This window comes from Brassica oleracea, chromosome C3 (genome assembly GCF_000695525.1).
Source record: "Brassica oleracea var. oleracea cultivar TO1000 chromosome C3, BOL, whole genome shotgun sequence".
NCBI lineage: Eukaryota > Viridiplantae > Streptophyta > Magnoliopsida > Brassicales > Brassicaceae > Brassica > Brassica oleracea.
Genome location: NC_027750.1, coordinates 11,277,383 through 11,288,842, shown reverse-complemented (window position 1 = coordinate 11,288,842; position 11,460 = coordinate 11,277,383). Strand labels below are relative to the sequence as shown.

Sequence of the window (11,460 nt, the reverse complement as noted above, 5' to 3'; positions counted from 1 at the left end):
TACTTGAAATTAATTGAGGAACAAATTTTAATTCAATTTTAACTTATATTTAAAATTTTCTATCTTATATAAAATATAAATATAAGTAATAAATATCTAATATGTATTTAATTGAATTATAAAAAATTAAATTAACTTTAATCTACTTAAAATTATTAATTATCATTTAAATAATCTTAACGTTATTACTAGAATCTAATCAAATTAGATTTCTAATTCAATAAAAGATTAAAGCGATTGAACCAAACCAATCTTATAAACCAACTAACCAATTCGTTGGTTTAATTGGTCTTTACACATCTCATGTGTATTATGTTACTTTAAAACCAGGCATTCAAGCATTACAATAATACAAGTGCATCTATAAATTAATTATATGTACACATGAACAATATGTATATAACACGCATGGTCATCACATAATTTTATGACATATATTTTATTAGTCTTAAAATTTAGCAACTATTGTTACAATAATACGTGCTTGATTGTAGATTAGTCATGCATGTACTCTACATGCAAATAAGGTATGAAAAGTGTGATTTCGATGATATACATGTGTGATTTAGATGATATACATTAATCGCATACCTAGCGGGATGATCATATCAGCCGTTTAATATCTCTATTAACATATATTCTAGACTTTCCAAAAGTCAATAATCTTTAACATATAATTCAGTATCGTAATATACAATATTAACTTAAGATATTGACCTTTCCAAAAGACATGCGTATCTAATATACGCATATCTTTGTTTTGGAAATTGATGAAGATGTTCATCAACTTAGGATTATCACAGACTCGGTTGATTAACAGTTAAAACAAGATCGAACAAAATTATTTATCTATATCAATATATAAATTAAATAATATTCAATTTCAATATTAAACAAGTAGGCTCTGATACCACTGTTGGAATTCATACCGCTTAATAACGATTTATAAATCTAGTTATGAATTCAGTTTGCCTAGATTTCATGCAAATACTGAAATAAATCTAGATCTTAGAGTTCCGAGTATACCTGGCTATTCGCAGCGGAAAGGTGAATAAACCAAGTCGAGATTTCAAGTACTCCAAACGTCGTGCCTCTACCGGTATCCACACGCACACAAATTGGATCGATGTGGGATGCTAGTGCCGTCGAGATCAAATCTCTAAAAGCCTTGACGAACTATTCGTCCTTTTGTGTTTAGGGTTTGCCGTCGCAGATCTATATTGATTATTAAAGTTCCATTGTTTTATATAAGACAAATCCTCTTAACCTAATACACATGAGTTAAGTCATGTTATTGTTTATTAAGCAAGACCCACTTAACAACTAATAATCATATACCATACGAGTTTATACGTATAAATATATATATGTACTTATATCATATATAATACACATAAATATACTATACAACTCAATATATCACTGATCCAATTTCCTTAGCTGTGTGACCCTATATGATCATATAATATTATAATGAATTCTCAATTCATAGATTATAAGCGGTTTCTAGCAAAACATTATAACCACCTAATATTGTATGATTGTCAAACCTCAACACTACGACTTTAACAAGAGTAACTACAATAGATTTCAGGACATTCCCAACACAAGTACCATTTGTGAAATCAGTCACTGTACCACTCAAAAGATTCATCTTTCTCACAATACCATGAGAATTTCTCAAAATCATGAGCATAAAGATTCCCATAGAATCCTCTTTTACCATTTCAGAGTGTAATTATGATACGGGTAATGGCATATCTGGCTTCAATATCAAGCTTTTGGTACATTTGGCCATTCACTTTAGAAAGTGAAAACATCAAATAAAGTCGAGTTATATACATTTTTTTTCATTCATGTTTCTTCAATCAAATATATGGTAACAATTAGTTAAAGATGTTGTGTTAGGCATTAGCCTCATATAGAGCCAACCCGAGACTGGGTGATAACTCATGCAGGTTTGTATACACAAAAGATGCAAGCTGTTCTGTTTCACAATTTCAGCAATGGAATCATGACAACTAGCCTAAAAGTTGTGCAAGTAAGTTCAATGCTAAAGATGTTAACTTGAAACTGTGCGAAGAATCTTTGCTCACTTTTTGGAGTTATGATGTGATGGCCTGTTCTAGTTAAGACAACTTGCTAAAATATAACTGGTCATTAGGTTCGTTATGTCTCTAGTGTTGTCTCTGTGTGAGTCTGGTTTAAACTGGTTCTTGATTTAGATCGATCTACGGATACATGCATGTCAACTTTAGTTTTTTTTTTTGCATGTCAACATGTCAACTTTCAAAGATATTGATAATGTTCATCTATAGTTATTATACGGATACCTTGTGTTTCAAGTTTTTTTTGTTTAATCAACTATTGTAACCTTCATTTCATTTAGGTTAAATTATTATAATGTTCATCTATAGTTATTAGTATATCTATTTTATAATTAAAAAGTTTCAGTCCTTAAACTTCTAATCTCTTCAGATCAAAACATGATAGAATTATTCTGGTTCAACCTTTTTTTAAAACTAAAATTGCGGTTCAACTTTCTTCCTCCCAAAGATTAACATATTATGGTTAGCATCTTATGATATATATAATATACATATATATATAATTGTACCCAAGAAACAAATTCTATTATGACAGCAAATTCAATTTACATATTATATCAAGGCTGGAATATTTAATTAATCTATAATATATCATACCCTTTTTTACATAAATAAGAGTTTGAAATGCAAGCTTGATACAAAATATGTTCACTTGTTCAAGTAAAAAAGAGCAGATCGACATGCTGCCATAATTAACTTCATTATTGTAGAAGTTAATAAGTTATAGTAAAATATATCAATTCACGTGAGCAACGGATCGTCACATAAATCATGGAAATATAATCCAATAATATTGGTGAACTAATATATTTATCAAACTTTGGATAACTACACCTAAGAGATCTCCTAGAAAGAAGGAGTAAAGCTGTCGCCCAAATAAATTCAACTTCAATTTGGATAAGAAAAGTTAAAACTTAAAATCAACCTGATGTATATCTTTCTAATTATAGTTTATAGTAAAAATTCACTAAACTAACATTATCCCAAAAGTTATCTTCCTCCTCATCCTTAGCCTATATAAACACCACAACAACTATATTTTCAGTTATCCATTTCTGGATACTCAACTTCTACACACAAAACTATCAAACATCAAATCCTGAGTTTTTGGATCAAATGGGTGTCTCAAGTATTATTTCTGTGATGTTATTGCTTGTACTAATCAATTTATGCAATAATATCAAAGGAATTGACGCTTTTCATCAAGTTTATGAAAAATTGCAGTCTCAGTCAGTTGAGTCAGTGAATCATCTTCACAGATCCGCTTTTCACTTTCAACCTCCAAAGCATTGGATTAACGGTACATTGATGATCTGTCCCTCTTCATATATAATTTATCAAAGCATTTGTTTCCTTAGTTGTATGTTTATAATGAATTTGGCTTTGATGCTTAGTTTTTAGGTTTTTTTTTTGTTTTTTTTCTTGTTCTGGTATTAGGGTTAATTCCACTACGACGTTATTTGCATAGCCACATTAAAAACTCTTCATTTTCTTTCAAATCCAATATTTGCATGTTATTTAAAAACCGGTGTTTCAATGAACGAAACAATTTTTTTTTATCTGAAACAAACAAAAGTTCCCGTATTCTTTAGGAAGGAAACTTCCCTCCGTTCGATTATTATATTCCCTAACAATCCATGTATTGATATATCCATGTATTGATATATATATACGCGTGTGTGTGTGTTTTGAGAAAAGGGTTATGGGGTATAAATCTAAACCTATTTATTTATGTAATTTCTAACGGAAAAAAATGTGTTAGTATTAAAGTCTTATATAGCTTTAGAAAATTCATATGCACCAAAAGAAACACATCATATATCACGTGAGAACGCAGCTATGCTTATTTTTGTATAAAATGTATGCTTTATAGTTATCTGTGATTGTGTGGCCATATGTTTCTGTAAATATATCTTTTTGCCAAAAGGGAAATTCTGTCTCTGAGTGAAGATAACCATTATCTAGTAATAAGCACTGTTCGGGAACGCGCTAGGCGCTAGTCGGGCGGTCGGATTGGGGCGCTAGGCCTAAAGAGAAAATCGGGGATAAATCGAAAATTATGCGGGGCAGAATTTTTAGATGGTTTACTATGTTATAAAATCTGTTAATCTTTAATTGTGTATAACATTAATACATTTTCATGTTTAAGATTGTATAAAACACACAAATAGAATATATAAACTTAATATAGTGTAATTTTCATCAAAATTATGAATATAAATGATATTTATAAAATTTTAGATCAAATAAGCAAATAAAAATATTATTAAAAAAAATAAAAAAAACAAAAAATAACAAAAAAAAATAAAAAAAAAATAAAAAAATAGATTAGGCGGCCGCCTAGGCGGCTAGGCGGTCATTTAGGCGGTCTAGGCGGAAAAAATCGGATATCCGATTTTTTAAACCGATTTGGCATAAATCGGAGCTGAAAAGTGACCCGTAGCGGCTAGGCGGCCGGCTAGGCGGCTAGGCCGTCGATTTTTAGAACAGGGGTAATAAGTAACTATAACTACCAAGATACGGCACTTCGTATAATATATATTTTGTTGCACTTTATCCTCCTTTATTCACATTTTCTTAATTTCATCTACAAGTTGTGTTCTACCAAAGACTTTCATGTGATTCTATTGTATCGCATATTCTCTTATCTTATCTAGTTTCTTTATAAATCTAAATTTTGATGACTTGACTAACCTTTGTTTTCGCGTGTGTTTCCATGTGGCATTCTCGACCATCCCAATAGATCCAAATGGTGAGTTTATCAGATAAGTACTTGTATAATTCTATATATTCTTATGTTAATTGTAGTACATTGTTATTAAATGTAAAAATAATCTTAATCTAGGTGTTTCTGGAACGCAGGTCCATTGTACTACAAAGGTTTCTACCATCTCTTCTACCAATATAACACCAAAGGTGCAGTTTGGGGTAATATTGTGTGGGCGCATTCGGTTTCCAAAGACTTGGTGAATTGGGAGGCTCTTGAACATGCCATCTATCCCTCCAAATGGTTCGACATCAAAGGTACATGGTCCGGTTCAATAACACTCGTACCGGGAAAAGGACCGGTTATCCTCTATACCGGCATTAACCAAAACGAAACTCAAATCCAAAACTACGCAATCCCGGAGGATCCCTCAGACCCATACCTAAGAAAATGGATTAAACCAGATGATAATCCGGTTGCAGTGCCAGATTATACCATGAATGGTTCAGACTTTCGTGACCCAACCACGGCCTGGTTTTCCAAAGACGGACATTGGAGAACCGTCGTGGGGTCAAGAAGAAAGCATAGAGGAATCGGATATATCTACAGAAGCAAAGATTTTAAGCATTGGGTCAAAGCTAAGCACCCTATCCACTCCAAAGAATCCACCGGTATGTGGGAATGTCCTGACTTCTTCCCGGTTTCCACCACCGATTTTGAGAACGGTTTGGACTTAGATTACGCCGGTCCAAACGCTAAGCACGTGTTGAAAGTTAGCTTGGACATGACACGGTACGAGTATTACACGCTTGGCAAATACTATCCTAACAAGGACCGTTATGTACCAAACGGTGAATCGCCAGATGGCTGGGACGGTTTAAGATTTGATTACGGTAACTTCTATGCCTCCAAGACATTCTTTGACTACAAAAAGAACAGAAGAATCTTGTGGGGTTGGGCTAATGAATCTGACACCGTTGAAGATGATATATCCAAGGGCTGGGCTGGTCTTCAGGTTATATATCTTAACTAAACTAATAATTTAATTAATTTTCTATTTTTTTTTAACAATTTTTGAATAATTATAGGTAATTCCAAGAACGGTGCTTCTTGACTCAACAAACAAGAAACAACTAGAGTTTTGGCCTATTGAAGAAATAAAATCATTAAGAAGTAGTTATGTCCGAATGAACAACAAAGACATCAAGATGGGTCAACGCTTAGAAGTCAAAGGAATCACTCCTGCCCAGGCAGATGTGGAAGTGACATTCAACGTTGGAAGTCTAGAGAAAGCTGAGCCATTCGACCCGAGCTACACATACAAGCCGTTAGATTTGTGTAGAGTGAAAGGCTCGAACGTGACAGGTGGTGTTGGACCTTTTGGTCTGATCACATTAGCCACCCCTGATTTGGAAGAGTACACTCCTGTCTTCTTTAGAGTCTTCAAAGGCACTTCCATAAATAAGCCTAAGGTCCTCATGTGCTCCGACGCTAGACCGTACGTTTCCATAACCATCTATATCATTAATTAACATCCTATATATATATAGTATGCTTTCATTTAAAGATTCTAACATTAATGTAACATATCGGTCTAGTTCGTCCTTAAAGCAAGACAGGGGTCCACTCAAACAAGATAGGATGTATAAGCCACCATTTGCTGGTTTTGTGGATGTTGACCTAACTGATGGAAGGATCTCTCTAAGGAGTTTGGTATGTATAATAAGAATTTTTCGTATATTTTTAGTTTGTTTATGTAATTGTAATGTAACATAAAACTGAATTATGAATTTACAGATTGACCATTCGGTAGTAGAGAGCTTTGGAGCGTTAGGGAAGACAGTGATAACGTCAAGAGTGTATCCGATAAAAGCAGTGAAAGAGAATGCACATTTGTATGTGTTTAATAATGGAACACAAACTGTGAACGTAGAGAGTCTTGATGCTTGGAGCATGGAGAGGCCTTTGCAGATGAATAATGGTGCTACTTAGACCATGATTAACCCGAGATTCTTAGACTGCGGTTCTTAGCGGAAGTTAAGAACTCATCCTAAGAACCCCAGATTAATCATGCTCTTAATTATAGATCCTTAAGCGTTGGTTGGTTATTAATGCGACATTAAAATAGAGAAAATTTGGAGCTTTCTGTTTAGCAATTTGATTAGAGAAGTCTATGCTTTATATATGGACGTCTTGTACCTTTCTACTAATCACTCAATAAAAATAATTTTAGAATGCAAACCAACAAGAATCTTTCAAAGTGTTTTAAAAGGCCCAAGACGCTTATATATGATAGTAGTAGACAAGAACTTATAAATGCAATGATATTTGGGTTGAAGTAGAAACTGTAAAAGAACAACATGAACAACGACACACTTAAGCCAATCATTAAAATACAAAACAAGGAACTTGAAAAGTAAAAAAAAAAAAAAAGTTCTAAGCTAAAACTCCAAAAATCTCTAATAATTAGATTTTTTCGGAGATTGTAGCCAAGACTTGTAATATTTTTGTTCAGATTTCAACAATGACTTGTTTCAACAAGTCCATTGATCGAGTGTTATGTTGTACAATCTCAAATGACCACAGTTAAAATATACATGTGGTCAACTACAGCATGATGGCTATGACACGGAAGCCGTAAATTACTTGTGCTGTATGTTTTGCTATGGTTTCAAAAACGTTATCCAATAAGAAAATTAAGGCATGCCTTTGTTAGGATTGAAATACACATAAACAAGTTTGTGTCACAGTTTCGAATTTTATATAAAAGCCAAAGAAAATCAGAATTACTAGTGAAAAATCCACAGAAACGTGTTTGTGACAAAACAAAAGAGATGAAACACACAAAACATAACATAGATAAATGAGCCTCCGGTGAAAAAAAAAACAAATCACTTGATCTTCTTCTTCGGCCTCAGCTGCAAAAAAAAAAAAATAACTCAATAAAAATAGTAAAAGCAAAGAATCAAAAAATGAGAAAGAAGCAAAAACCTGGTTGCTGTGGCCACACTTCTTCTTCCTGCAGTTGACAGCTCTTGGGTGCAGACGAGCGTAACACCTAAATATCATGATATAACTCAGCATCAGACAAAAAAAGAGTCGGATAGCAATAACAGAAACAACTTTATCCACAAGAACAGAGGTGTATATGATTAAATTAATGTTAATAAAACGTGCACATGACAAATTTATTTTAACATGGGCTCACTAAAACGATCATAACACTTTATTAACAACAAGAAAGAATCCACAATGATAATAGTATGCCACAGAAACTCCACATTTCTCTAATAGTAATCTAGATCCCTCAAACATGGTATCACATTACAAAGAAAGATATTGGAGCGATGAGCTTACTTGCGGCAGATCATCTTGTCTTGATTGTACTTACGGGCCAAAGCCATCAAAGAGGGCTCAATGATACCTCCCCTTAGCCTCAGAACAAGATGCAGAGTCGACTCTGTTTACAACCCAAAAAAAAAAAAAAACAGAGCACTGAATTAACATACAATCGTAAGGAACCAAAACTAAAAGAAGCGTTTTTTGAAGAACCTTTCTGGATGTTGTAGTCAGCCAAGGTACGACCATCTTCAAGCTGTTTTCCGGCGAATATCAACCTCTGCTGATCAGGAGGGATTCCTGAAAACAGAGCAAACCCGAATCAATAAGAGATCATCAATTTCAAAAAAAAAAAAAGAAAAGACAAAAGTGAAGTTACCTTCTTTGTCCTGGATCTTGGCCTTGACATTGTCGATGGTGTCGCTGCTCTCCACCTCGAGGGTGATGGTCTTGCCCGTCAGCGTTTTCACGAAAATCTGCATCTTCTCCGCCGCGGCAAGTCTCGAAAAAACTGTGTTTGTTGTGAAGAAGAAGATTGTTTATACTTGTCCTTCATTTCTAGGGTTTTGATGAGGATTATTTAGATGGGCCTTTAATGCTAAAAGCCCATTAACTTATGTACAATTCGGATAGTCCTTACCAATCAGATGTTGGATGAATGCTTGGGCTAAACATATCAAACCATGCTTTAGCGACTCGATTAGCATGGTAACCTTTAACCATCTTTGTTATGTAACAAATTTGTAGATATATCTACTAGCTTTCAATTCTTCTTTTCATGTTTACAAGAAGTTGTTAACTCAATGGCGCATGCCTTGTTGTCTTTAAGAGTAGAGCCTTAAGTAGTATTGCTTTCTTACAAATTTATCTCAATATGTTTACTAGTCATACTGTATGCTCCCCTCAAAGATAGCTAGCGTTGGATGCTTTTGAGAACTTTTTGGTGAAGAATACATGGAACAATAGATCTTGGTTTGTCCGCATAGAACATATTGGGTACTTGCACATGACAACTACAAGTCCAAATAACTCAACTGACAATTTATTCATGTCCTTGTACCAATCATGAGCTCACCATTGAACAGAATGGCAAACACTAACGGAAATTGACGAGTACTTGCAAATGGCTGGTGTTAATACGATATTTTGTCCCACTAATTCAGAGATGAAAATTATGGCATTTAAAAATAACAATTGAAGTCATTCGCGAATGCGACTAATCAGAGCAGAAAAATTGTTGTTCCAATTAACAAAAAGCATTCAACTTCGAAACTGTTTCAGAAAACTCAAGAAAACATTGTTCTGACAAAATGAAATAAAGAGCAAAAAAAGCCAAAAACTCAGAGCCTCCTTCCTCTTCTACCACCCTTTCGGCGGGTACTGTCCGTTGGGATCGGAGTAACATCCTCTGCAACAACAACAACAACAACAATGACAGAAATGCTCAAGACACATTAAACAAAGTCTTAGTTGAGATTAAGTTATTGCAAATGCAACTTACCAATGCGGCCAATTTTCATGCCAGAACGGGCAAGAGCTCTAAGAGCGGACTGAGCACCAGGACCAGGTGTCTTGGTCTTGTTTCCACCCGTGGCACGGAGCTTAACGTGCATAGCGGTGATTCCAAGCTCCTTGCAACGCTGGGCAACATCTTGAGCAGCAAGCATAGCTGCGTAAGGTGAGGACTCATCCCTGTCAGCTTTCACCTTCATTCCACCTAACCGAACAACAAAAGTACAATGCCGTAAGGAGTCAAATGGTACTCAAAGAAATCTCAAGAGAAGCTCGGAGACTAAAGTAACACTACATCTCACACATACTAAACAACACACGGACAAGAACATCAACATCATCAGTGTTCTCAATCAAATAGAAGCTTACCAGTGATCCGGACAAGGGTTTCACGTCCAGACAAATCAGTAACGTGCTGCCCAAAAAAAAAAAAAAATGTAAATCAGATACAATGTAAGCTTTCCTATAAACATGAAAATGGAAAATAATGATAAAACTCGTGAGAGAAACTATACAATGAAAGTGTCGTTGAAGGAAGCGAAGATGTGGACAACACCGAAGACTTGCTCTCCATCACGAACAGCTGGTCCAAGAGTCACTGTCTCTTCCTTTGGCTCTCTCGTCTTTCTCCTCGACTACACACAACACAACGCTAAACTTTATTACTATACATGGAATCACAGCACTATAGTCATTCATCAATACATTAACCAAAAAGAGGATCCAAAGATCATATCTTCCAATTAACACGAAACGAAACTCTTCTGGTCAAATCTGAGAGACGAAGCTTACCATGTTTTAGGGCAAGAAATGGATGTGAAAGATCGTCTTTCTTCCTGTAGTTGCGCCGCCGATGCAGAGATTTGGCAAGAGGGAGAGAAGATGGCGAAATCAGATAGCGATTTTATATTAGGGTTTATGACTTCTCTGAGTGAGCTCGATAAGCCCTTTTCCAAATAAGTTTTGGGCTGAATCTTAACTATTGGGCCAGAAGCAGATGAATCACTCGCTTGTTGATAGCCTAAATCTGGCGCCTTAGACCACTCGGCCTAACTATCAGATTTGTAACGACTTTTAACTTATTCCCTAGATTTCGTTCCGGGCAACCGCGCAGATTTTTATTTTCATTTATTTTTATATAAACATTTTGTTTTCAATTCTAAATTGGTATATATTATAATATATATGTGTTTATCAATTTTTAAAACATAAAAATTTACGGTATATTTTTTTCATTGAATAGATTGTTTCAAACTTTCACATGTATTTGTATCTTCTTCTATATATATATTTTCAGATTATTATTTCATATTAAAATCTTAACTATATAGATAAAAATTAGTAAAATATTTTTTTATTGTCATATTCAAAGATATTGTAACATTTCACAAATTTAGAAAGTTTTTTAAAAATTAAACATTTCGCTTCATAGATTTATATTATCGAGTAAATAATTAAACATTTAGTTTTTGTTTAATTTTTAAAATAAACTATATAGTTTTAAATTTGTTTTCATTGGTTTAAGGTAGTAAAGATTAATCACTGTTAGATAATATGATTTTTGTTATTTAAAAAAAAATCTTTATGATTTTAAAAGTTAACATCAACGATTATTTAAATAATTAACATATGGAAGGTATAGTATTACAACATTAAATTATATTTTTTTAATTTATATTATCTATAAATCCAATAGATCATCTATTGTTTAAATTCAATTATTGATAATCTAATAAAAAATTTTGTAGGCCCAAAATTTAAATGATAAGATTAGAGATTAAATGTAACATGATT

At 33.7% G+C, this 11,460-nt stretch overlaps 3 protein-coding genes across 4 annotated transcripts; 1 reads left to right on the top strand and 2 right to left on the bottom strand.

The window, feature by feature from the left end:
- The first annotated feature begins 3,171 nt into the window (after positions 1–3,171).
- LOC106331687 (beta-fructofuranosidase, insoluble isoenzyme CWINV4-like) lies at positions 3,172–7,050 on the top strand. 2 transcript variants are annotated; one of them, XM_013770089.1, is made up of 7 exons: positions 3,172–3,408; positions 4,852–4,860; positions 4,971–5,830; positions 5,904–6,313; positions 6,414–6,528; positions 6,613–6,802; positions 6,891–7,050. In XM_013770089.1, the coding sequence occupies exons 1-7, from the start codon at positions 3,225–3,227 to the stop codon at positions 6,893–6,895; spliced, it is 1,773 nt and encodes a 590-aa protein (XP_013625543.1). In that variant the 5' UTR covers positions 3,172–3,224; the 3' UTR covers positions 6,896–7,050. The 2 variants fall into 2 exon arrangements, with proteins under 2 accessions (XP_013625543.1, XP_013625544.1); XM_013770090.1 differs by having other exon boundaries at positions 6,613–7,050.
- A 453-nt stretch (positions 7,051–7,503) lies between these two features.
- LOC106332046 (ubiquitin-60S ribosomal protein L40) lies at positions 7,504–8,692 on the bottom strand. Its single transcript, XM_013770502.1, has 5 exons — positions 8,534–8,692; positions 8,368–8,454; positions 8,173–8,275; positions 7,807–7,873; positions 7,504–7,733 (listed from the first exon to the last, which is right to left on the bottom strand). Exons 1-5 carry the CDS (start codon positions 8,634–8,636, stop codon positions 7,707–7,709), a joined length of 387 nt encoding a protein of 128 aa, XP_013625956.1. The 5' UTR covers positions 8,637–8,692; the 3' UTR covers positions 7,504–7,706.
- Positions 8,693–9,312: 620 nt separating this feature from the next.
- On the bottom strand, positions 9,313–10,570 carry LOC106331850 (40S ribosomal protein S14-2). The gene is made up of 5 exons (XM_013770269.1): positions 10,459–10,570; positions 10,182–10,301; positions 10,036–10,081; positions 9,656–9,871; positions 9,313–9,562 (listed from the first exon to the last, which is right to left on the bottom strand). The coding sequence occupies exons 1-5, from the start codon at positions 10,459–10,461 to the stop codon at positions 9,495–9,497; spliced, it is 453 nt and encodes a 150-aa protein (XP_013625723.1). The 5' UTR covers positions 10,462–10,570; the 3' UTR covers positions 9,313–9,494.
- Between the last annotated feature and the right edge of the window lie 890 nt (positions 10,571–11,460).

What these genes read in the sequence shown, in the direction of transcription:
- LOC106332046 (XM_013770502.1), bottom strand. Translation starts at nt 8,636, where the DNA reads ATGCAGATTTTCGTGAAAACGCTGACGGGCAAGACCATCACCCTCGAG. An exon ending in CAAGATCCAGGACAAAGAAG is followed by an intron (nt 8,455 to 8,533) that starts GTAACTTCACTT and finishes CTCTGTTTTCAG; the next exon opens with GAATCCCTCCTGATCAGCAG. An exon ending in AGTGTGGCCACAGCAACCAG is followed by an intron (nt 7,734 to 7,806) that starts GTTTTTGCTTCT and finishes TTTTTTTTGCAG; the next exon opens with CTGAGGCCGAAGAAGAAGAT.
- LOC106331687 (XM_013770089.1), top strand. Translation starts at nt 3,225, where the DNA reads ATGGGTGTCTCAAGTATTATTTCTGTGATGTTATTGCTTGTACTAATC. An exon ending in ATGTGCTCCGACGCTAGACC is followed by an intron (nt 6,314 to 6,413) that starts GTACGTTTCCAT and finishes ATATCGGTCTAG; the next exon opens with TTCGTCCTTAAAGCAAGACA. An exon ending in GGATCTCTCTAAGGAGTTTG is followed by an intron (nt 6,529 to 6,612) that starts GTATGTATAATA and finishes ATGAATTTACAG; the next exon opens with ATTGACCATTCGGTAGTAGA.
- LOC106331850 (XM_013770269.1), bottom strand. An exon ending in AACCCTTGTCCGGATCACTG is followed by an intron (nt 9,872 to 10,035) that starts GTAAGCTTCTAT and finishes TTGTTCGGTTAG; the next exon opens with GTGGAATGAAGGTGAAAGCT. An exon ending in CATGAAAATTGGCCGCATTG is followed by an intron (nt 9,563 to 9,655) that starts GTAAGTTGCATT and finishes TTGTTGTTGCAG; the next exon opens with AGGATGTTACTCCGATCCCA.